This window comes from Hyperolius riggenbachi, chromosome 1 (genome assembly GCF_040937935.1).
Source record: "Hyperolius riggenbachi isolate aHypRig1 chromosome 1, aHypRig1.pri, whole genome shotgun sequence".
NCBI lineage: Eukaryota > Metazoa > Chordata > Amphibia > Anura > Hyperoliidae > Hyperolius > Hyperolius riggenbachi.
Window position 1 is genome coordinate 600,470,368 of NC_090646.1, and position 22,832 is coordinate 600,493,199.

Here is a 22,832-nt window from a genome sequence, read left to right on the forward strand (position 1 = left end):
TTCTCAAAATGACTGATCAGGGGTATAAGCATCTGCAAATTTTGATGACAGGTGGTCTATGAGGGGGCAAATTTTGTGGAACCGGTCATAAGCAGGGTGGCCTCTTAGATGACAGGATGTTTTGGGCCTGATCTGATGGATAGGAGTGCTAGGGGGGTGACAGGAGGTGATTGATGGGTGTCTCAGGGGGGCGGTTAGAGGGGAAAATAGATGCAATCAATGCACTGGGGAGGTGATCGGAAGGGGGTCTGAGGGGGACCAGAGGGTTTGGCCGAGTGATCAGGAGCCCACACGGGGCAAATTAGGGCCTGATCTGATGGGTAGGTGTGCTAGGGGGTGACAGGAGGTGATTGATGGGTGTCTCAAGGTGTGATTAGAGGGGGGAAATAGATGCAAGCAATGCACTAGCGAGGTGATCAGGGCTGGGGTCTGAGGACGTTCTGAGGTGTGGGCGGGTGATTGGGTGCCCGCAAGGGGCAGATTAGGGTCTAATCTGATGGGTAACCGTGACAGGTGGTGATAGGGGGTGATTGATGGGTAATTAGTGGGTGTTTAGAGGAGAGAAGAGATGTAAACACTGCACTTGGGAGGTGATCTGATGTCGGATCTGCGGGCGATCTATTGGTGTGGGTGGGTGATCAGATTGCCCGCAAGGGGCAGGTTAGGGGCTGATTGATGGGTGGCAGTGACAGGGGGTGATTGATGGGTGGCAGTGACAGGGGGTGATTGATAGGTGATTGACAGGTGATCAGTGGGTTATTACAGGGAATAACAGATGTAAATATTGCACTGGCGAATTGATAAAGGGGGGTCTGAGGGCAATCTGAGCGTGTGGGCGGGTGATTGGGTGCCCGCAAGGGGTAGATTAGGGTCTAATCTGATGGGTAACAGTGACAGGTGGTGATAGGGGGTGATTGATAGGTGATTGATGGGTAATTAGTGGGTGTTTAGAGGAGAGAAGAGATGTAAACACTGCACTTGGGAGGTGATCTGATGTCGGATCTGCGGGCGATCTATTGGTGTGGGTGGGTGATCAGATTGCCCGCAAGGGGCAGGTTAGGGGCTGATTGATGGGTGGCAGTGACAGGGGGTGATTGATGGGTGGCAGTGAAAGGGGGTGATTGATAGGTGATTGACAGGTGATCAGTGGGTTATTACAGGGAATAACAGATGTAAATATTGCACTGGCGAATTGATAAAGGGGGGTCTGAGGGCAATCTGAGCGTGTGGGCGGGTGATTGGGTGCCCGCAAGGGGTAGATTAGGGTCTAATCTGATGGGTAACAGTGACAGGTGGTGATAGGGGGTGATTGATGGGTAATTAGTGGGTGTTTAGAGGAGAGAATAGATGTAAACAATGGATTTGGGAGGTGATCTGATGTCGGATCTGCGGGCGATCTATTGGTGTGGGTGGGTGATCAGATTGCCCGCAAGGGGCAGGTTAGGGGCTGATTGATGGGTAGCAGTGACAGGGGGTGATTGACGGGTGATTGACAGGTGATCAGGGGGGATAGATGCATACAGTACACGGGGGGGGGGGGGGGGGTCTGGGGAGAATCTGAGGGGTGGGGGGTGATCAGGAGGGGGCAGTGGGCAGGGGGGGAGGATAAAAAAAAATAGCGTTGACAGATAGTGACAGGGAGTGATTGATGGGTGATTAGGGGGGTGACTGGGTGCAAACAGTGGTCTGGGGGGTGGGCAGGGGGGGGGTCTGAGGGGTGCTGTGGGCGATCAGGGGGCAGGGGGGAAATCAGTGTGCTTGGGTGCAGACTAGGGTGGCTGCAGCCTGCCCTGGTGGTCCCTCGGACACTGGGACCACCAGGGCAGGAGGCAGCCAGTATAATAGGCTTTGTATACATTGCAAAGCCTATTATACAATGTAAATGCGGCGATCCGGGTGCTAGTAACCCGCCGGCGCTTCCGAACGGCCGGTGGGTTACTACGAGCGGTGGGTGAAGCCAGTCCCCGGCGGCTGATCGCGTCACGAATGACGCGATCGCCGCATAGACACTCCAGCAGCCGCCCCCGCCGATGGGCGTATTGCGGTCGTTTGGGCCCAGTCTTTGCCGCCGCCCATCGGCTGGGGGCGGTCGGCAAGTGGTTAACCACCTTAGCGGTATGGACGAGCTCAGCTCGTCCATTACCGCCAGAGGGTGCCGCTCAGGCCCTGCTGGGCCGATTTTGATCAAATAAAAAGCAGCACACGCAGCCGGCACTTTGCCAGCCACGTGTGCTGCCTGATCGCCGCCGCTCTGCGGCGATCCGCCGCGAGCAGCGGCGAAAGAGGGTCCCCCCAGCCGCCCGAGCCCTGCGCAGCCGGAACAAATAGTTCCGGCCAGCGCTAAGGGCTGGATCGGAGGCGGCTGGCGACGAGGTAAGCGAAACACGGAAGGCCGCTCATTGCGGCCTTCCGTGTTACTTCTGGCCGCCGGAGGCGATCAGAAGAACGCATCCGGAGCGCCCTCTAGTGGGCTTTCATGCAGCCAACTTTCAGTTGGCTGCATGAAATAGTTTTTTTTTTTAATTAAAAAAAAACCCTCCCGCAGCCGCCCAGGCGATCTTAATAGAACGCCAGGGTGGTTAAACATTTTAACTTGTTTCGCCCTATTCATCTTCATCAGTTTTAACAATCTAACCTGTCAGCCTAGTAAGCTCTCCATCTAAGGACTGAGGAATTAAAGGCACTATAGACAGACTGATTGTCTCAATTAAAAACAAACATTTTAATCTTCTGCCACGCCAAGAAAATGATTCATAATGTTTGAGCAAATTCAAGAGAAAATCAATCAAAATGGCATAGCCAGAATGATGTCAGCTGGTAAATTGGTTCAGGGTATGCTAGGGGCAGTATTGATAGATCCTAATAGAAAATGCATTCATGTTATTTGTCAGTCAAAAGCTAGATTCACAAGTCTAAATGTAATAGCTAATACAAAAAGAAAAATACAAAAATACAAAAAAAACAAAAAAACTTAAAGCAGTGAGCATTTACTTATCACTGTCAGCACAACAAGGATTGCACTTTAGGCCCCATTCACACTAGAGCGTTTTGCCGCGACGCGTTTTGCCGCGACTTCGGCAAAACGCTCAAATGCTAGCGCTTTTTAAAGCGCTATCGTAATGAAACCCTATGGGCCCGTTCTTACTTGGGCGATTTGCGCTAATCGCCACAAATCGCCCAAAAACGCGGAACACAAACGCGTCACCTGCATCATTTTCAGGCGATTTCCTGGCGTTTACGCTTCAGTGCTAAACGCGATCACAGCAAAACCACCGCAGTGTTCAGTGAAATCGCGGAAAAATCACTCCTGCAAAACGCCGGAAAAAAACTCTGGCGTTTTGCGTTTCTAAGTGTGAATGGGGCCTTAGGCCTATTTCAGACACTGGAGTTAAAAAGAGCATGAACAACAAGAGAATAAGACCATTTGTATAAGCAAGGGGAGGAGGCAGATACTCACCTATGGAGAGGGAAGACCCTGGATCTCATAGAACACGGTTGTCACTCAAATACAAAGTGGGACAAAATTTCCCAGATGTCTAGTGGCACCCCACCAACCCCTATATACTTCCCTGATGTCTAGAGGCTCCCAACCAATTCAGTTCCCTAGTGTTTAGTGCTTTCCCCCTCCCTCTCCTCATGGCTTCCCTGGTGTTCTAGGGCTTAACCTCCAATATAGCTTCCCTGGTGGTCTAGAGAGGGCCAAACATAATGCAACATGGGGAAACCACTTGAGGGCCAAATTGAATGGCTCTTAGGGACAGATTTGGCCCACGGGCCGGAGTTTGGCATTTATGTCATAGAGCCTTCCAGGGACATTCTCCCTAACCTCTTTCCAGCGATGTACCTTGTTCAAATTTGATGCTTCTGGGAGCCCTTGGAAGCACCATTGTCCCAGAGTCCTTTCAACAATGGTAGGCTCTGTACTGTACATGCGCAAGCTCCCACATGTTCACTACGGACCCACCCATCTTCTTAAGTACCCGTTTACATGAGTGCTTCTGATGCTTTTTAAGGATCCTTGAAGGCGTATTCGACCAGTTGGTCAAATACTTGAGAGAGGACCGAGAAAGGTCTATAAGATCCAGAGCTCTCCCTTTTCATATACGAGTATCTGCTTTTTTTTCTGCCAGGTGGCTTCAGGATCACTTTAAAATGCTGAAGTTCTAAACTTGCCACACACGATTCATCTAACCCTACAGTGGGTCACTGAATTCCTATCTAATAAAAAGGGCGCATACGATGCAGCTTTATGATCTCAGAAACAGTGGCTGCTGTCATCCCAAGCAGACCTCATTTTCAGAAAGAATCTATAGACTTGGCTAACAATTCCCTGCCCACTCCCCATCTGTGAGCTGTCTGACCTTACTACTGGTGCAGAGGCCTCAGGCCAGGAAATGACATCAGCAGGAGTAAGGCGAAAGACACGGACAGCAAAAGTGGGTGTGGCAGGTGAAAATGTGTCACGAGGAAGAAGGAGGCAAGGCTGGCCAGGTAGGGGTGTGACTGAAGCAGGAAGTGAAGTCAAACATTGTGGTCTCAGTAGAGCCATGTTAGTAGAGGCTGCGGTGGCAAGGCTGTATAATATACAACCTTTCTGCCAGTTTACCATCATCCAGTCCTTTTGCTTTAATAATTTCCTTAGAGAAAAAACAAACAGCCTTATCAGTGTGCTCACCTGTCCTCCGTAATAGAACTCTTCAGAATCATTGTCTCCTTCAGAATCCTCTTCCACTGCGCTGCCGTGCCGAGACTCCTGCAAACAGTAAAATGACAGAAAAACTTGAGTCTCTTCTGAAAGCCATAGCATAGCCATAATTTACTTCACAAAACAGGCTGTAATATAATGTTATTCAAAATGACCTTTCTGATATAATGGCCTGAGCTGTCTCAAAAGCTTGCTGTAATGTCTGCCTGCAGTTAATCATTAAAAGGTTTTTTAGAAGACCAGGATTTTTTTTTGTTATTCTGACAAAAACCAAGTTACTAAATCTGCCCTACCCTTTCTCTCTACTTCAGTCGATAAGTATTAATCAATAACACAGTCAGTAGCAGTAACCTCCCCCATCTTCCCCTCCCGCACAAACACACACACACACACGGGTTTTGAGCATTTTGGACCACCCCTTAAAGTGGGATAAAACTCTGACATAACATTCAATAAAAAAGTGTTTTCCTACTCTTTATTACCCATACAGTTATCATATTTGCTTTTGTGCACAAGTAATATTGTCTGTCTGCAAATAAACTCCCAAAGTACAGTGTATCTGCTCTGAAAGCTGCCATTGCCTCTTATTGCATAGGTGCTGTATTTATATATTAAAATCTATTTAGTGATCACTTCTAAACTCTTTCTGATACTCAACGCAGTAGGGCTCAGTTTTGGCAGTTTGCTAATGTTTACTAAATGTATCCGACACAGGAATGTAATCAAAAGATAATGTTATCCCCTCTTCAGATGCTGCCAGAAGCTGCCCACTGAAGCAAGGAGATTTTCACTGAAGAACAAAGTGCTGTGTTTAAGGGCTTGTTTCCACTACACGCAGATTGGATGCAGAAAAACTGACTCCAATGAAAGCCTATGGGCCTGTTTCCACTAAACATTTTTTCTGATGCAGATTTTCCCATAGGCAATCATTAAAGTCAATTTTTCTGCATCCATTCTGCACCCAATCTGCGTGTAGTGGAAATAGGCCCTGACTGTTTGAATGCTGTTCTACTACAATTTGTTGGTGGTAGTAGATTTTATGTTGTAAATAATCTTTTAGAGCAAAGAGGAAATGCTCAGTTTCATACCACTTAACAAATGTGCTGGAGACTTTATTTTCATAAAATGGCTGAAGGATGACATACTGTAAGGGAACATGACAACATCTGAAAACATGAGCAGCAACAACACCCACAGGAGCTCCATGTTCAATATTTTACAAAACTGCTAGAACAGTAGCAAGCTCTGAGTCAGTTAATGAGACTCACCAGCCCTAGTATTGCACAGAAAATAGGTAGCCTAAACAATTCCTTGCCACTGGATGGGCTACTAACTAAACTTTAAGTTGAAAACTCCTTTCTACAAAACATCTTCAATAACTGCAGTGTTTACCACCTGTAAATGGCCTTTGCTTGTCAGCCCAGCACAGAACATTTTCTCTCTCAGATCAGGCTGAGCTAATCAGCCTTTTATTTCTCACCTGATCACACCTCTCAAGGAACAAAAGCAAATGCTGGTTCCTTGCAGTTGTCAGCTGAGCTGCATTTCTGCGCAACTCATTTATATTACATATTTCCATTTGTGAAAAGGCTTGGCTGAATTTCACAACTGATTCACCACATAATATTGTAGTCCTAATGGTAGCTTGTCAAGACCACCTGTCCTGTACTAGGGTAGATCTCAGGGGTCTTAATAACAGGAAAACGAGGACTAGTTGTCATACAAGGTATATATTAAAGTATCAGTGTAATGTACAGTGATGGATAGGATGATCAACTGAGCTCAAACAGCGCAATAGTCAGTATTTTATTTAGAGTGTGATCACAGGTGTATTGGTGCACAGTTATCAGGAGTACTCCTAAAGTGATATCCCTAAGTGGCTGGGGCTATCACTATACAAAGGGCCTGATTCACAAAGCGGTGATAACTCAGTTATCACGCCTAAAAGACTTTAGGCATGATAACCTTTGCACCACACTGGTGAAAAGCCAGTTTAGGTGTGATAAGTTTAGGTGTGATAAGTTTAGGCGTGATAAGTTTAGGCATGCTAAGTTTAGATAAGTGTAGATAGCGTGCAAAGTCCCGCACGCAAAGCAGCCCCATTAAACTCTATGCAAAGTGCACCAGACTTTGCTAGCGCAAAACTTTTGATCAGCTGTGCACTGCGGTGCTAACGCAGTTGGTGCTTAAACTTATCATGCCTAAACTTATCACACCTAAACTTATCATGCCTAAACTTATCACACCTAAACTTATCACACCTAAACTTATCATGCCTAAACTGAGTTTAGGCGTGATAAAGGGCTTTTCACCAGGGTGCTAACTGTTAGCACCGCTTTGTGAATCAGGCCCAAAGAGTGGTCAGACAAGCTAGGTCGGCAACGGGTCAGTCAGTAGCGGTACAGAATCGTCAGGAAAAATCGTAGTCGGTATACAGGCAAAAGGTCGGCAGCAGATCAGATAGGCAGAAGTACAGAATCGTAAGACAGAGTTCAAGGTCGGTAATCAGGCAGAGGATCAGCAACAGATCAGATTGGCAAGATACAGAATCAGGAGGCAGAGAGAGTAATCAAAGATTCAAGCTAGAAGTCATACACAGAGATATCAATACAATACAATATAAATATATTAATAATAGTCCTAAGTGTGAATCCCCGGGGTCCTGCCGGATCAAACACACCAGGATCTGACTAAGGTCTGAGAGCTAGCACTGTAAAGTATTCGCAACAACAGACAAAGCCCAAATGACAGGCAGGTCCTGATATACCGTAGACCAAGTGAACAGCGCCGCCCAGAAGCCCAGCCAATCAGATAGCAAGCCAGTGTCAGCTGACATGTCTTCTGACAGAATAAGTGCGGCGGCGATCCGCGCGCACGCGAGCCTGACGCTCACCTACCACTTCACACAGACCGGACCTCCCTGATGCTGGCGGGAGGCCCAGAGACGCCACGAGACCAGATGCGGAAGCGGCAGCTGCGCCGCTATACGCATCAGAGGCCGGTATGGCAGCCGGCATGACAATCAGTTACCTGATTTAATGGGTTACACTATATAGTGAGTCCAAAACATGGTATGCGGACAAATTTATGGATTTTTCTTGTTTGTTTCTGAGAGGAATTAATTCCTACCATACACAGTACATCGATTTTAAATACAGTAAATTTCAGCATGAAATCTATTGAAATATCAATGGAACGTCAGTGCTCCAGCGCAACCCTATGACCACCGATCTAACCCCACTACTGTTCCGCCTCCAATCAAGAGATTTTCTGTTCCATTGATAATTTTGATTGATTTTGTGCTATAGATTCCCGGCATATTCAATCAAGAGGATTGAATCTGTTGGGAATCGAATAGGAAAATGAATGTGTGTATGGCCTGCTAAATCTGTCTTCAGGAAGATAATGCAGAGAAAGTATAGACCAAACTGTGGCAGTCAGGCCTCACCTGAAGATACTGGCACATGTTGATGTATAACTATTCAGCCATCTAACCAATATTCAAACATCAGTTGCAGTGTTCTCCCCAGGCTCTTTTAGCCGGGTGCTGAACCCGGCTAGATTTGGTGACCACCCGGCTGTCATCGGCTCACCTCCTTACCTCCTCCTATGCTGTAAGCACAGTTGCCCTGCATTTTCATCTCGCCCCACCCGGCTGCTTTTTCATACCACCCGGCTACTATTCCAGGCCACCCGGCTGGAAAAAAATTCTGGGGAGAACACTGAGTTTTGAGCAGACTGGTTCTTTAAAGGGGCACTATGGCGAAAAATTGTAAAATGTAATATTTGTGCAAACGTAAACAAATAAGAAGTATGTTTTTTTCCAGAGTAAAATGAGCCATAAACTACTTTTCTCCTATGCTGCTGTCACTTACAGTAGGCAGTAAAAATCTGACAGAAGAGCTAGGTTTTGGACTAGTCCATCTCTTCATAGGGGATTTGTAAAGATCGGTGGGCACAGAGAGTATCTGATTACCGGTGATCTGCAGTATCACCGGAAATACAGATATATACCAGATTATAAGTGATCTGCAGTCTCACCGATAATCCGATATACAAACTAACCTCTGTTCACCTGAGTAGAGTGTAGTGTTTGGTGTAACAGTATCACTTTGAGGACTAGGCCTCAGTGCAGCAAGGAGTACTACACAGATTCCATCCGCAGACCTGAGCTCTCCAAGACGGGAGGTGTCAGACTGACAGTAAGAAGGATGTCTGAAAGTGACCCTCAGGAGAAGGGTCGCTAACAGAGCGAGGAACCGCCTCCAACGGTAAGGTCGGTTCTCGAGGTCGGACAAGCCAGGTAATATACACACGGACAGATAAAGTACAAGATCAGGAGTCAAAAGGCGGAGTCTAGGTACAGGCAGGGTTCGGCAACGGGGTATCAGATATATCGAGGTACAGAATCAGGAGGCTGAGGCGGAGTCTAGAAACGAGCCGGAGATCGGCAACAGAGTATCAGAATTATCAAATTACAAGATCAGAGTTCATAAGGGTAGTCAAGGCAGGCAAAAGTCATAACAGATAATCACAATCAAACTAGTACTTTAGCTATCAACAGAATCTAGCTAAGTGTAGGATTACAGCTCCAGCTGGTCCCGGCACACTTGCGGATCTGACTACGGATCTGGGTGCTCCCACATATGTGATCGCACGCCAGACAAAGAGCAAGTGAACAACCAGCAGTATATATACTCTAGGACCTTTCCAGGACCTCCCTAATTGCTGGTCCAATGGGAGCAGTGGAATTTGTCAGCTGACCCAGCTGGTCAGCCGACTCCCTTCTAACTGCTATTTAAACTCTGCCTCTGTGCTCGCGCGCGTGTAAGTCTGAATCTTGGTGGACTATCAGTCCCAGCCACACCAGTACTGTCTTGCAATGTATCCAGTGAACTGAGTGTGGGAGCCGCCTCCAATGCGGATTCCGCCATTCCCAATGCGGATTCCGCCGCTCTGCCTAAGCGGCATGCAGCGTTTTTTCCGCGTTGTGACGCCATGCTGGACGCGGAAACAGCCGCCTCGCCTTGAGAGACAGCGGCTTTTCTGCGTTTCATCACAGTACCCCCCCCCTCCCCGAGGAGTGGACTCCGGACAACTCCTACCAGGCTTCTCGGGGTGTAAGGCATGAAACTCTTTCCTCAACTCATCCGCATGCATGCGAGTCCCCGGTACCCACTGTCTCTCCTCAATGCCATATCCCTTCCAGTGTACCAGATACTGTACCGAGTTCTGGACAATGCGAGAGTCCAAAATTTTCTCTACTTCGAACTCAGGATGACTATCCACCAGGACAGGAGGAGGAGGAGTAGGGCCCACATGGACTGCAGGTTTGAGCAGGGATACGTGAAATGATCTCACCCCACGCATGCTGGCAGGGAGATCAACGGTATAAGTGACGTTGTTGATCTTTTTGGTCACAGAAAACGGACCCACAAACCTGGGGCCCAGTTTGGCAGAAGGCTGCTTCAGGGTCAAGTGACGTGTGGACACCCAGACTAAATCCTCTGGCTGAAACTTCCATTCCATGGAACGTCTCTTGTCCGCTTGACCCTTTTGACTTTGGAACGCTTTCTGCAAATTATCTCTAACAATTCCCCAATTGTCCCTGAGTGACCTCTGCCAATCCTCCAGCACTGGGAACGGAGAAGAGGCAACTGGCAAAGGGGAGAACTTGGGCGACCTCCCTGTCACAATCTGGAACGGGGAAAAACCAGAAGAAGAACTCTTTAAATTATTCTGCGCAAATTCTGCAAAAGCCAGAAACTTCACCCAGTCATTCTGTGCCTCCGCAACGTAACATCTTAAAAACTGTTCTAAAGACTGATTAATTCGTTCAGTCTGCCCATTCGTCTGTGGGTGGTAGCCTGACGAGAAAGACAGCTTCATGCCCATTTGGTGGCAAAATGCCCTCCAGAATTTAGAGATAAATTGGACTCCCCGATCGGACACAATGTTCTCCGGAATGCCGTGCAGCCGGAAAATGTGGACGATGAATAGGTCAGCCAATTCTTGGGCCGAGGGGAGTCCTTTCAAAGGCACGAAATGGGCCATTTTGCTGAAGCGGTCGACTACCACCCAAATGACCGACATGCCTTCAGACCTGGGGAGCTCACCCACAAAATCCATGGACAAGTGGGTCCATGGTTCACTCGGGGCGGGTAAAGGCTGTAAGGTACCGACAGGTGCCTGCCGGGAGGGTTTACTTTTAGCACATTCCCTGACATATTCCTTGCAGTCTGTTGCCATAGAAGGCCACCAAGCACACCTGGCAATCAGATCCTGCGTTCTGGCAGCACCAGGGTGACCAGCACTCTTATGGGCGTGAAACATTTGTAAGACCTGTAGACGAAAAAACAGTGGGATAAACAAGACCCCCTCCGGTTTTCCCTCAAGGACATCCTGCTGAAAGGGACCCAAAACCTTTGTCCAATCCTCCCAGGTCTCTGTAGCTGCTAACACCAGCCTCTGCGGGATGATGGACTCAGGAGCGGGGGGCTGTGCTGTCTCTAATTCGAAACATCTGGACAGGGCATCTGCCTTGATGTTTTTGCTGCCTGGAGTGTATGTGATAATAAATCTGAACCTCGTAAAAAATAACGACCAACGGGCCTGTCGGGGACTTAGTCTCTTAGCCCCCTCGATGTATTCCAGATTCTTGTGATCAGTATACACCGTGATCGTGTGTTCTGCCCCTTCTAACCAGTGGCGCCATTCTTCAAATGCCAATTTAATGGCCAGAAGTTCCCGGTTGCCTATGTCGTAGTTTTTCTCTGCCGGTGAAAACCTCAGAGAGAAATAGGCACACGGGTGCAACCTCCCCTGCAGCCCAGAGCGTTGAGACAGCACAGCCCCTACTCCAACTTCCGAGGCATCAACCTCCACAATGAATGGGTAAGAGGTGTCTACGTGTCTCAATATGGGTGCAGAGCAAAACAATTTTTTCAAGTGAGAAAAAGCTGCCACAGCCTCAGGAGACCAGTGGTTGGTATCTTCCCCCTTTTTTGTGAGACTGGTAAGAGGGGCAATCATCGTGGAGTATCCCTTCATGAACCTCCTATAGTAATTCGCAAAACCTAAAAATCTTTGCAGGGGCTTCAACCCCACTGGCTGTGGCCATTCCAGGACTGCTGTGACCTTGGCAGGATCCATTGACAGGCCTGAGGTGGAGATCACATACCCTAAAAATGTGACAGTGGTCACCTCGAAAATACATTTCTCCACCTTAGCATACAGCATATTTTGCCTCAATTTGTCCAACACGAATTTAACGTGGACCCTGTGCTCGGGGAGGTTGTTGGAATAGATTAGTATATCGTCCAGGTATACTAGTACAAATCTACCCAACACCTCCCTGAATACCCCGTTGATTAATTCTTGAAAGACGGCTGGCGCATTGCAAAACCCGAAGGTCATCACTAAGTACTCGTAATGCCCGTCGGGAGTGTTGAAGGCCGTCTTCCATTCATCACCCTTTCTAATGCGGAGCAGGTTGTATGCACCCCTCAGATCTAATTTTGAAAAGATCTTAGCGTTCGTGACTTGCGTAAATAAATCGTCTATCAATGGTAACGGATAACGATTCTTCACCGTGATTTTATTCAGGCCACGGTAGTCGATGCATGGTCGCAGCCCTCCGTCTTTTTTCTTAACAAAAAAGAAACCGGCCCCTGCAGGCGACCGGGAGGGGCGAATGAACCCTTTGGCTAAATTGTCACGAATGTACTCCTGCATCGCTATTTTCTCTGGTCCAGACAAATTATACAGGTGACCCCTAGGGGGCATACAACCGGCACGGAGATCGATGGGGCAATCGAAAGGGCGATAAGGAGGTAACTTGTCAGCAGCCTTGGGACAGAATACATCCGAGAACTCGGAGTATTGCTCGGGAACCCCCTCCACATGCAACTTGGTCTGACCTAAAGTTACCTTCCCTAGACACTGTTGGGAACAGAAGTCTAACCAACTAGTTAATTGTCCTGTAGCCCAATTAATCTGTGGCGAATGGAGCTGCAGCCAGGGCATTCCTAAAACAATTGTGGAGGTGGTCATGTGTAATACAAAGAAACTTAGATTTTCGTGATGCAGAACCCCAATAGTGACTTCCACCTCTGGTGTCTGAGACAGCGGACGGTCCCTTTGCAGCGGGGAGTCGTCCACAGCAGTAACCTGGATAGGTGGTTTTACTGAGGTGAGCGGAATGCCCAACTTTTCTGTAAACTCTGAACTCATAAAGTTAGCCGCGGAGCCTGAATCAACAAAGGCTTCTGTGGCTTCAGATTTGTCCCCCCATGTAATCATACAGGGAAGAAGCAAACGTTTTTCGTTTAAGGGTATGAGCCGGGCACCTAGGGTGCTACCCCCTACCACTCCTAAATGGTAGCATCTTCCCGGCTTGTTAGGGCAGTTCTGTACTATATGCCCCCCTTCAGCACAGTACAGACACAGCTGTTCGGTCATTCTCCACAGGGCTGTGGAGTCGGAGTCGGAGTCGTGGAGTCGGGCAATTTTGGGTGCCTGGAGTCGGAGTCGGGAAAAAATGCACCGACTCCGACTCCTAATGAATTTGTAACTGTAATTAAAATAAAAAATATGATAAAATGTTCTATTTCTCAGATAATAGTTAAAAATAATGTATATATACAGTAATAGCTGTGCTTAGTCCACAAAAATGAAATAAACCAATCAAAATGAGTTACTTGTGCTGCTTCAATAAAGCAGTCCCCGTATTTTTAAGGTCAGATATACATATCTGATTGTGACTGTATATATGATGTGTACACAGGAATCTCTTATATATACTAAATAACATCTATGCTGTAAGAATAAAGCCTGATGTGTAGCTGTGTCACTAATAGAGATGGTCAATGAGATGGAAATAATTCTGCATTGATGCTGATTTATGCAAATGTACGCACTCTCTTTGCTGATGAAATCAAATAATTTGATATGTTGTTAAAATTTGGTTTGGTGACTACAAATTAAAGGGTAACTGAGACGGATGAAAAGTAAAGTTTTATACATACCTGGGGCTTCCTCCAGCCCCCTCCAGGCTAATCAGTCCCTCGCTGTCCTCCACCACCCGGATCTTCTGCTATGAGTCCCGGTAATTCAGCCAGTCAGCGTGGTCCGGCCGCATGCCGCTCCCACAGCCAGGAAGATTCTGCACCTGCGCAATAGTGCTGCACAGGTGTAGTATGCTCCTGGCGGCGGAGTGTGTGCATGCGCACTACACCCGACTGGTTCAAGTACCTGGATTCATAGCAGAAGATCCAGGTGGTGGAGGAGGACAACGAAGGACTGATTATCCTGAAGGCGGCTGGAGGAAGCCCCAGGTATGTATAAAACTTTAATTTCATCTGTCTCAGTTATACTTTGTTACACAGTAGTACTATACTCTACATATGCACTCCCCACAAAGCTGCAGGGAATCCACTGAGAATGCTGTGCACATTGAACACAGAGGTGTTGTCTGTTTACAATCTCCTCATTCCCCTGCAGAGTACCTGCACATCATTCTTACATGTACCCACACTTACATTGCCTAGGGCCTGATAGATGTTCTTTGTTCCGGTTTGCACCTTTTACAAGTACTCTTACCAAGTACTAGTTTTAGTCTAAAGGGAATAAATATAGTAGTCTACATATCCTTCTCACTTCAGTTGACTTGTAAAATTCCTAAGCGTTGGCAGTTAAGAGACGAATTTCATGTTACATACTTTTAATCAACAAAATTGTAATATGCAAATTAGAGGAGTCGGAGTCGAGGAGTCGGTGGAATCCTAAACTGAGGAGTCGGAGTCGGTGGATTTTTGGACCGACTCCACAGCCCTGATTCTCCGTCTCCGCTCTACCTGGGTCAATTTTGACCGAGCAATCTGTATCGGCTCGGATGGAGGCAAGACGGGAGAAGGTGAAATAGTAGGAGGTGGAGTCACTGGGACCGTAGTGTAAGATACCCCTCGGAACTACCCCTGGTCTGTTTTTGGTAGCGCAGCCTGCAGGCGATTCGGATGGCCGCTGAGATGGCCTCATCGACTGTTCTGGGCTCGGGCTGGCTTAACATCAAATCAGAGACCTCATCGGACAGCCCTGACAAGAAACGATCTAATAGGGCATAAGTGTCCCACCTGGCCGTAACTGACCACCTCCTAAACTCGGCCGCGTAATCTTCGACCGGACCTTCGCCTTGACGCAAAAGCTTGAGCTTCCGCTCAGAAGTCGAAGCAAGGTCCGAATCGTCGTAAATTACTGCCATAGCTTTAAAGAATTCCTCTACAGAGGTAAGAGCTTTGTCTCCGGTGGGCAGGCTATATGCCCAAGACTGGGAGTCGCCGGACAACAAAGTCTTTATAAACGTGACCCTCTGGGTCTCAGTACCCGAAGATTGGGGTCTCAACTCAAAATAGGACAATACTCTACTCCTAAAATTCCGGAAGTCAGATCTGTGGCCGGAAAAGCTTTCAGGTACAGGCATACGTATGTCAGAGCTAGGAGAGGATCGCACATGATCCACTGATGTCTGGAGGGTTTGTACAGACCCTGATAGGGCATCAATAAGAGTCATGTGGGCGCCCAGTACTTGATTGATGTTGTCCACCGAAGTGGCAAGTACACCCAGACAATCAGTGTTTGCGTCCATTTTGTATTTGGTCTGGCGTTCTGTAACGATCGGTGGGCACAGAGAGTATCTGATTACCGGTGATCTGCAGTATCACCGGAAATACAGATATATACCAGATTATAAGTGATCTGCAGTCTCACCGATAATCCGATATACAAACTAACCTCTGTTCACCTGAGTAGAGTGTAGTGTTTGGTGTAACAGTATCACTTTGAGGACTAGGCCTCAGTGCAGCAAGGAGTACTACACAGATTCCTTCCGCAGACCTGAGCTCTCCAAGACGGGAGGCGCCAGACTGACAGTAGGAAGGATGTCTGAAAGTGACCCTCAGGAGAAGGGTCGCTAACAGAGCGAGGAACCGCCTCCAACGGTAAGGTCGGTTCTCGAGGTCGGACAAGCCAGGTCGTATACACACGGACAGATAAAGTACAAGATCAGGAGTCAAAAGGCGGAGTCTAGGTACAGGCAGGGTTCGGCAACGGGGTATCAGATATATCGAGGTACAGAACCAGGAGGCTGAGGCGGAGTCTAGAAACGAGCCGGAGATCGGCAACAGAGTATCAGAATTATCGAGGTACAAGATCAGAGTTCAGAAGGGTAGTCAAGGCAGGCAAAAGTCATAACAGATAATCACAATCAAACTAGTACTTTAGCTATCAACAGAATCTAGCTAAGTGTAGGATTACAGCTCCAGCTGGCCCCGGCACACTTGCGGATCTGACTACGGATCTGGGTGCTCCCACATATGTGATCGCACGCCAGACAAAGAGCAAGTGAACAACCAGCAGTATATATACTCTAGGACCTTTCCAGGACCTCCCTAATTGCTGGTCCAATGGGAGCAGTGGAATTTGTCAGCTGACCCAGCTGGTCAGCCGACTCCCTTCTAACTGCTATTTAAACTCTGCCTCTGTGCTCGCGCGCGTGTAAGTCTGAATCTTGGTGGACTATCAGTCCCAGCCACACCAGTACTGTCTTGCAATGTATCCAGTGAACTGAGTGCGGGAGCCGCCTCCAATGCGGATTCCGCCATTCCCAATGCGGATTCCGCCGCTCTGCCTAAGCGGCATGCGGCGTTTTTTCCGCGTTGTGACGCCATGCTGGATGCGGAAACAGCCGCATCGCCTTGAGAGACAGCGGCTTTTCCGCGTTTCATCACAGGATTCTCATATCTCATCAAAGATATTTCCTAAAAAGGATTTAAACAATGATGCTGGCCAGCTTCCCTGCTCCCTACACGGGTTTTTGGCAGTTGGAAAGAGCAACTGCCATTCACTAAGTGCTTTTGAAAATAAATATATCCCTGAGAATCCCCAATAAAGAGATTTACGAATCCAAAACTTCTGTCAGATTTCTACTACCTACTGTAAGTGACAGCGACATAGGAGAAAAGTAATTTATGGCTCATTTTACTCTGGAAAAAATATACTTCTTATTTGTAGATCTTTGCACATTTTAAATTTTACAGTTTTTCGCTGTAGTACCCCTTTAACAACTTACCTACCCACATCATTTTCACAGTTCAGCTCAGATCTGTTACTTTGGCAATAACTTTATAAATAATTATCACAACTAAATGATCTATATATTGTTTTATTCAGGACAAATTAGTCTTTTTGTGGCTGATATTTGTTTTTACTAATAACCTTTTTTTCTAGAACCATATTTTCTATGTATTTTAAAAGGAAAATAAGGAAAAACGTGAAAAAAATATACAGTTAATCCACTTTCATACATTACAGCTTTAATGTAAATTGCTTCTTTTATACATTAAACTCACACATCTATTTGTCTATCTATCCTTTTTATTTAAACAGTTCATTTGTTTTAATATGTATTAGTAACACATTGTATATACTTTACTCTCTTAATACATCTGTCTGCTCCTGGAATGTTTGTTTTACACTTGTTTACACATTAATCCTTCCATTAAATTCCCTGGGACGAAGTGCTGTCATTCCTTTACAACTGTGTAGCATTGTTACCAGCTCAGAGATAAATAAATAGTGTTATCTAGGATTTTGTAGGGAGGGGAGCGCATAGACTTATTTTCACGTCATGGGGCAAGAAGTAGTTAAAGAGGAGCTGTAGTGAAAACAATATAATGTGGGCTGGGAGTCAGAAAAAAAGGGTGCCTGAGCACCCGCCGGAAAAATGGCGCCGCCATAGGCACCTACTGTGAAAGCAGCGATTTGCAGGCAAATGAAGGAAATTTGGGGGCGCAAGGTAATCATTACCAACATTTTACTTTCGGAGTTCAGCAGCAGAATATCGCTAATTGTAGCGATATTCTACTAGCTGCAATCCCCTGCGCCCTTTTTCCATGTGCTTTTTTTCATGTATGCACTTTGCAGAATGTTTCTGACAATTCCAAAGCCAGTGAAAATAATACCTGGTTTCCCAGAATGCTCTGGGAGTCTCATTCCGCATAGCTAAAAAGCCTAGGCTAAGCATCACTGGGAGGGCGTGACTACATACCAATAAATTATGCTGAAACCAGGAACATTACTGTAGTGGGTATCCTGAATAATTCTCTTCATTCTACTATATGTCACTACAGAGCCTCTTTAATAAGCGTGTCATCAGGTTCTTTATACAGGTGGTATTGGAAAGGTTACTTGCATAGTTTAAGCAACCTCTAGCAACCATTAATCGAATAAAAGGAAGCAGCTCGATCTAAAGGTTATGGAAAGGTATAAAGATAATTATCATTTTTCAAACAGCAGAGCGGCTGGGGAAGAGATCCTTCTCTCGGTCTCTCCTGCAGCAAAGACATAATGCTACTCGTAATCAATGATGGAGAGGTCCAGCATGAGAGATTAAAGCATTCATTCACTCGCTCAATCTCATTCCATATGCAGCCTTCAGCCTGTCCGGGAGGATTTCAATTTCCCCTCAATAAAATATTAAAATGGATGGATTTGTGGTCTTCCGATACAAGAACCCAAAGATTTAACTCTACTTTAGATTGATGGTTTGTACTTAAAACAAAAAATAATGCCGCCACGGTTCCATAACAGGAAACTGGGACGCTCTCGCCAATTCGCCGCTGTTTTGTCATCCCTGTGGCAGCACACAAATTTCTGAATGAGAGGATTAAGCGCTGCTGGTGGTGCAATGAGCTGAAGCATGATTTCAGCTGTGTCATGGCTAAGAGGCGCTCACATGTCACATGCTACAGGCTATGACGGAGCTACGTCACATCATGTGTAGTGGGGGCAGCTGTGTGACTCGCATGCTCTAAATGGAGCCAGATCCATACTTTCTGCACCCTTACGTTAAAAAGGAACTTTAGCGAAAAGGGGAAAAAAGAATTCAATACACTGCAAAGTGAGAAGTTGTTTTATCCACAATGAGCCTGCACGTCACCATCTTTACTACTGGCAGGCATGAAAAAAATAGACAGCACCACCTGCTATTATCTATAACCACATCCCCTAACAATGCAAAAGGCTAAAAGGTTTTTTATAGCTATACATATGCACAGAGGGAAATATGTGGTTGCTTGGCAACTGTAAACAGCTGTTATTTCCCACAATACAACAAGGTTCACAGACAAGAAACTGTCAGGACCTAGGTCCTGACATTACACTGTGGGAGGGGTTTTATCACAATATCAGACCCTCTGATGATCTATTAGAGAAAAGGTAAAAAATGATCATGGGAAAGGGGGCATCACCTACTGATTGGGAGGAAGTCCAATCCTTAATTAAAGTTAATCTCTTTAAAGGAATACTGTAGGGGGTCGGGGGAAAATGAGTTGAACTTACCCGTGGCTTCTAATGGTCCCGTGCAGACATTCTGTGCCCACGCAGCCACTCACTGATTCTCCGGTCCCGCCTCCAGGTCACTTCTGGAATTTCAGACTTTAAGGTCTGAAAACCACTGCTCCTGTGTTGCCGTGTCCTCGCTCCCGCTGATGTCATCAGGATCGTACTGCACAGGCCCAGTATGGTCTGTGTCTGCGCAGTACGCTCCTGGTGACATCAGTGGGAGCAAGGACACGGCAACGCAGGTACAGTGGTTTTCAGACTTTAAAGTCTGAAATTCCAGAAGTGACCTGGAGGCGGGACCGGAGCATCGGTGAGTGGCTGCGCGGGCACAGGATGTCTGCGGGGGACCATTAGAAGCCACGGGTAAGTTCAACTCATTTTCCCCCGACCCCCCTATAGTATCCCTTTAACGTCTGTGTGCTGTTCACCTACCTCCCATGTATAGCCTCCTGCCTCATGCCCCCCTCCCACACATACATACCATGTGTACCCCACTTTTCATATACAGCAGCACATTCTGCTACAAATGCAGAAGCTTCTCAGCATAGCAGCGCACCACTCATTACAGTGTATCCAAAGTATCATGTGACATGATGAGATAAACATGTGTATGTACAGTGCCAAGTATATTAGTAGTAGTGTTGTAAGTAGGCTGTGTTCCTTTTTTTTTGTTTTTCTGCTTGAAATAGTTAATCTTCAGGCATGCAAGTGATAGATTCTCTCATGTCAGAACCTTGTCAGATTATAGCATAACCCTAACGGATAAGTACCGTAATTAGAGAACAACTAAGTACAAGGGATGCTGTAAAAAAAAGTCACTACATCATGTATTTTAGCTTTGAGACACTTAATAATACTGGGAGATGTCTAAAAAAAGTAATAATTAGGAGGCCGAAGATCGATACTATTGTTTATCTCTTCAGTTTATTTTCATCTTGGATTCACTATAAATGTGTAGTTCATAATACACTAATTAATATTGTGCACTTGTATAGTGCTGACATGTTTCCAAGGATTTTATAGTCAAGTCACTAACTGTCCATCAGTGGGAGTTGAAATCTGAAGTCCCCTCTGAGGATTTTTTTTTTTGGGGGGGGGGGGGGGGGGGGGCAGGGGGTTTAGGGGTGAGAGATTAGAGAATACTCTCACAAATACTGGAAGAGCATACAAATTTCATGCAGGTGGTGTCCTGGCCCAGATTTGAACCTAGGACCTTAACACTGTGAATGTGATATTCATCCCAACACCGTGCCACCCAGCAGTTCTCATATTTTGTGTGGTCCCCCCTTTTCTATGCTCAGCAAAGTCCATCTGCAGCACAACCCCTTAGGCAGCAAAATCCCCCTTTCATAGAAATCTCAGAGTGCAGCTCTTATTTCATTTCCCCTCCCCCAAAGGCAGAGATCCCCCCTAACCGTAAGAGGCACAGCGACCCTTTATATATGATATCTCAGTTATTAATATGTACATCTTATTCTGTGGGGCCACAGTGGCTCCCTCTTCATAAAATAGCAAGTGGGGATTGCAAGCGGGTGGCCACTTGTATCAAAGCAGTCTGCTGCTGTTATCAGCACACTGCCTCTTGCAGGACTCTCTGATGAATACAAGTTGTCACCTAGGTCTCACCCAAGCCTCACATCTTCCATCATTGCTAAAATCAACAGGGCCTGGACAGCTGCTGTATAAGCGGTAGTGTCTCTGAAAATATCTCTGGTAGCGCAGCTGCGATATCCCTCGCTGTTGCAATGTGTAGAAAAAGGTCTCTAGTGCTCTTGGTGATGTCCCTGACTGTCTAGTGGCAATGTCTATGGAAAGGCCTCTCTAGTGGTCTAGGCCCTAGGTTCTCAACGTGTGGTACACATACCCCAGGGGGTACTTCTGATGTTTCCAGAGGGTACTCGGGCTTGATATATTTATACAAGAATAACAAATTTAGAGTTTTAGGAAATGATACATCTTATTTAAACAACGCCAAATAAGTGTTTTAGCTAATTAAAAGCAATAGTAAGTGTTTGGAAATTGTTTAGAGCCAATTATCATGTACTGCGATTAAATATATATTTGTCAAGGGGTACTTGTGATAATGTTTGCTATGCTAGAGGGTACTTGGTAAGTACAGGGTTTTAAAAGGGGTGCATACCAATAAAATGTTGAGAAACACTGGTCTAGGCAATGTCTCTGGCTGTCTAGTGGCAATGTCTGTGGAAAGGTCTCTTTAGTGGTCTAGGCAATGTCTCGGCTGTCTAGTGGCATTATACATGGAAAGGTCTCTAAGGTGGTCTAGGTAATGTCCCTGGCTGTCTGGTGGCATGTCTATGGAAAGTTTTCAATTCTCGTCAATGTCCTTGGAACTAATCCCCGTTATCTAGTGGTAATGTTTCACAGAAGTCTAGCAGACACCTGGAAAACTACAGTGGAAAAACAGTAAACACCCAATCCTGAAAATAATAAGCACATGGAAGGTAGGGGGCTGCCTGCAGCTGTGGTAAGAATTATTACTGTTAGGAACTGTATTGCACAACTCATGGTAAGATTACAGTGTGACGCAGCTATAAAAAGCAAGTTGCATAACAATGTCCCAAATCTACTTCTTAAATTCACTTCCTAAAAAGTTCTCCAAAGTATCACTGCTTAACTTGTTCATCTTATTTTTTTAATAAACACAGTAATGCATTACCTCTCCATTTTCTTTCTGCAGTTTAGACTTTATGGACAAGCAGCTGGTGATGTCATTGGATTTCCTCAGCTCTGAAAAACAAAGAAAATAAAGCACATTTAATGCCTCAGACCCGCACAAAACTGAAGGAACCCTGTCAGGATGTTCTCTATCACTGGCCAGGCCGGGCCTGAGCTGGAGACTGCCCAACTCCAAGACCAAGAGTTGAACAGTATTCTTTCTGGTAATGATGTTGCATGGATACACTGCACAACGGCCTGTTTTGTTCTACGGAGAGGGGAAGGGGAGGATGAGGAAAGGTCCAGATGTTATAGTGACTATGATAAAAGAACAATAAAGGTGGCCATTACAGAGCCAACAGAATACCTAGACAGCTCATGGTGACCCACAACCATTAGCTGAGTATAAGGGGCTAAAAGAAAGCAAAAAGCCCTCTTACTAAAAAGCAACACTAGTGGCCTCAATTCACAGAGATTTATCAAACACTTTATGAAACGTTTGATAATTTACCTTATGGGTAAAATCTAATTTTGAATTCACTAAGGTGTTATAGATTTATCAAATGTTTTATCGATGAAATGTTCAATAAATCTATAACACCTTAATGAATTCAAAATTAGATTTTACCCATGAGGATAATTATCAAACGTTTGATAATGTGTTTGATAAAGCTCTGTGAATTGAGGCCACTGAATATAATTTGGCGTTCTTAAAAACAGAAGGTATTTGCAATAAATCATCTTTAAGTGAGCAACTGTGGTTTCCCATGATATCCCATAGAGCCATATCAATCGGTTCTGGATGTGTGCCTTGCTTTCAGGGGCTTAAGCTGGCCACTAACGGTCCAATTTCTAGCGAAAAATCATTCGAGCGATCAGAAATTCTGATCGGATTGGTTGTAAATAATCCCCATTGGTGGACACAATCGATTATGAAAGAGTGAAAGACATGTCGCCCGAATGAATTTTCGTCGAACGAAAATTTGGATTTTCTTGGTGGTCGTGATAGATAGGAAGCTAAGATTGGTTAGTTGATGGTGTAGTGAACGATTTT

The 22,832-nt window shown here is 46.0% G+C and overlaps 1 protein-coding gene and 1 long non-coding RNA gene across 4 annotated transcripts in view; one reads left to right on the forward strand and one right to left on the reverse strand.

Annotated features, from left to right (window-relative positions):
• Positions 1-22,009, forward strand: part of LOC137528246 (uncharacterized) — a 35,316-nt gene extending 13,307 nt beyond the window's left edge. For both annotated transcript variants that reach the window (XR_011023333.1, XR_011023331.1), the window contains exon 2: positions 21,801-22,009. This is a non-coding gene — a long non-coding RNA (uncharacterized lncRNA). The remainder of the gene's footprint in view (positions 1-21,800) is intronic.
• Positions 1-22,832, reverse strand: part of PARP8 (poly(ADP-ribose) polymerase family member 8) — a 438,516-nt gene that overhangs the window by 98,895 nt on the left and 316,789 nt on the right. For both annotated transcript variants that reach the window (XM_068249475.1, XM_068249466.1), the window contains exons 6-7: positions 21,780-21,850; positions 4,676-4,753 (exon numbers count right to left, since the gene is read on the reverse strand). In XM_068249475.1, the coding sequence (XP_068105576.1) occupies positions 4,676-4,753; positions 21,780-21,850 (149 nt within the window). The remainder of the gene's footprint in view (positions 1-4,675; positions 4,754-21,779; positions 21,851-22,832) is intronic.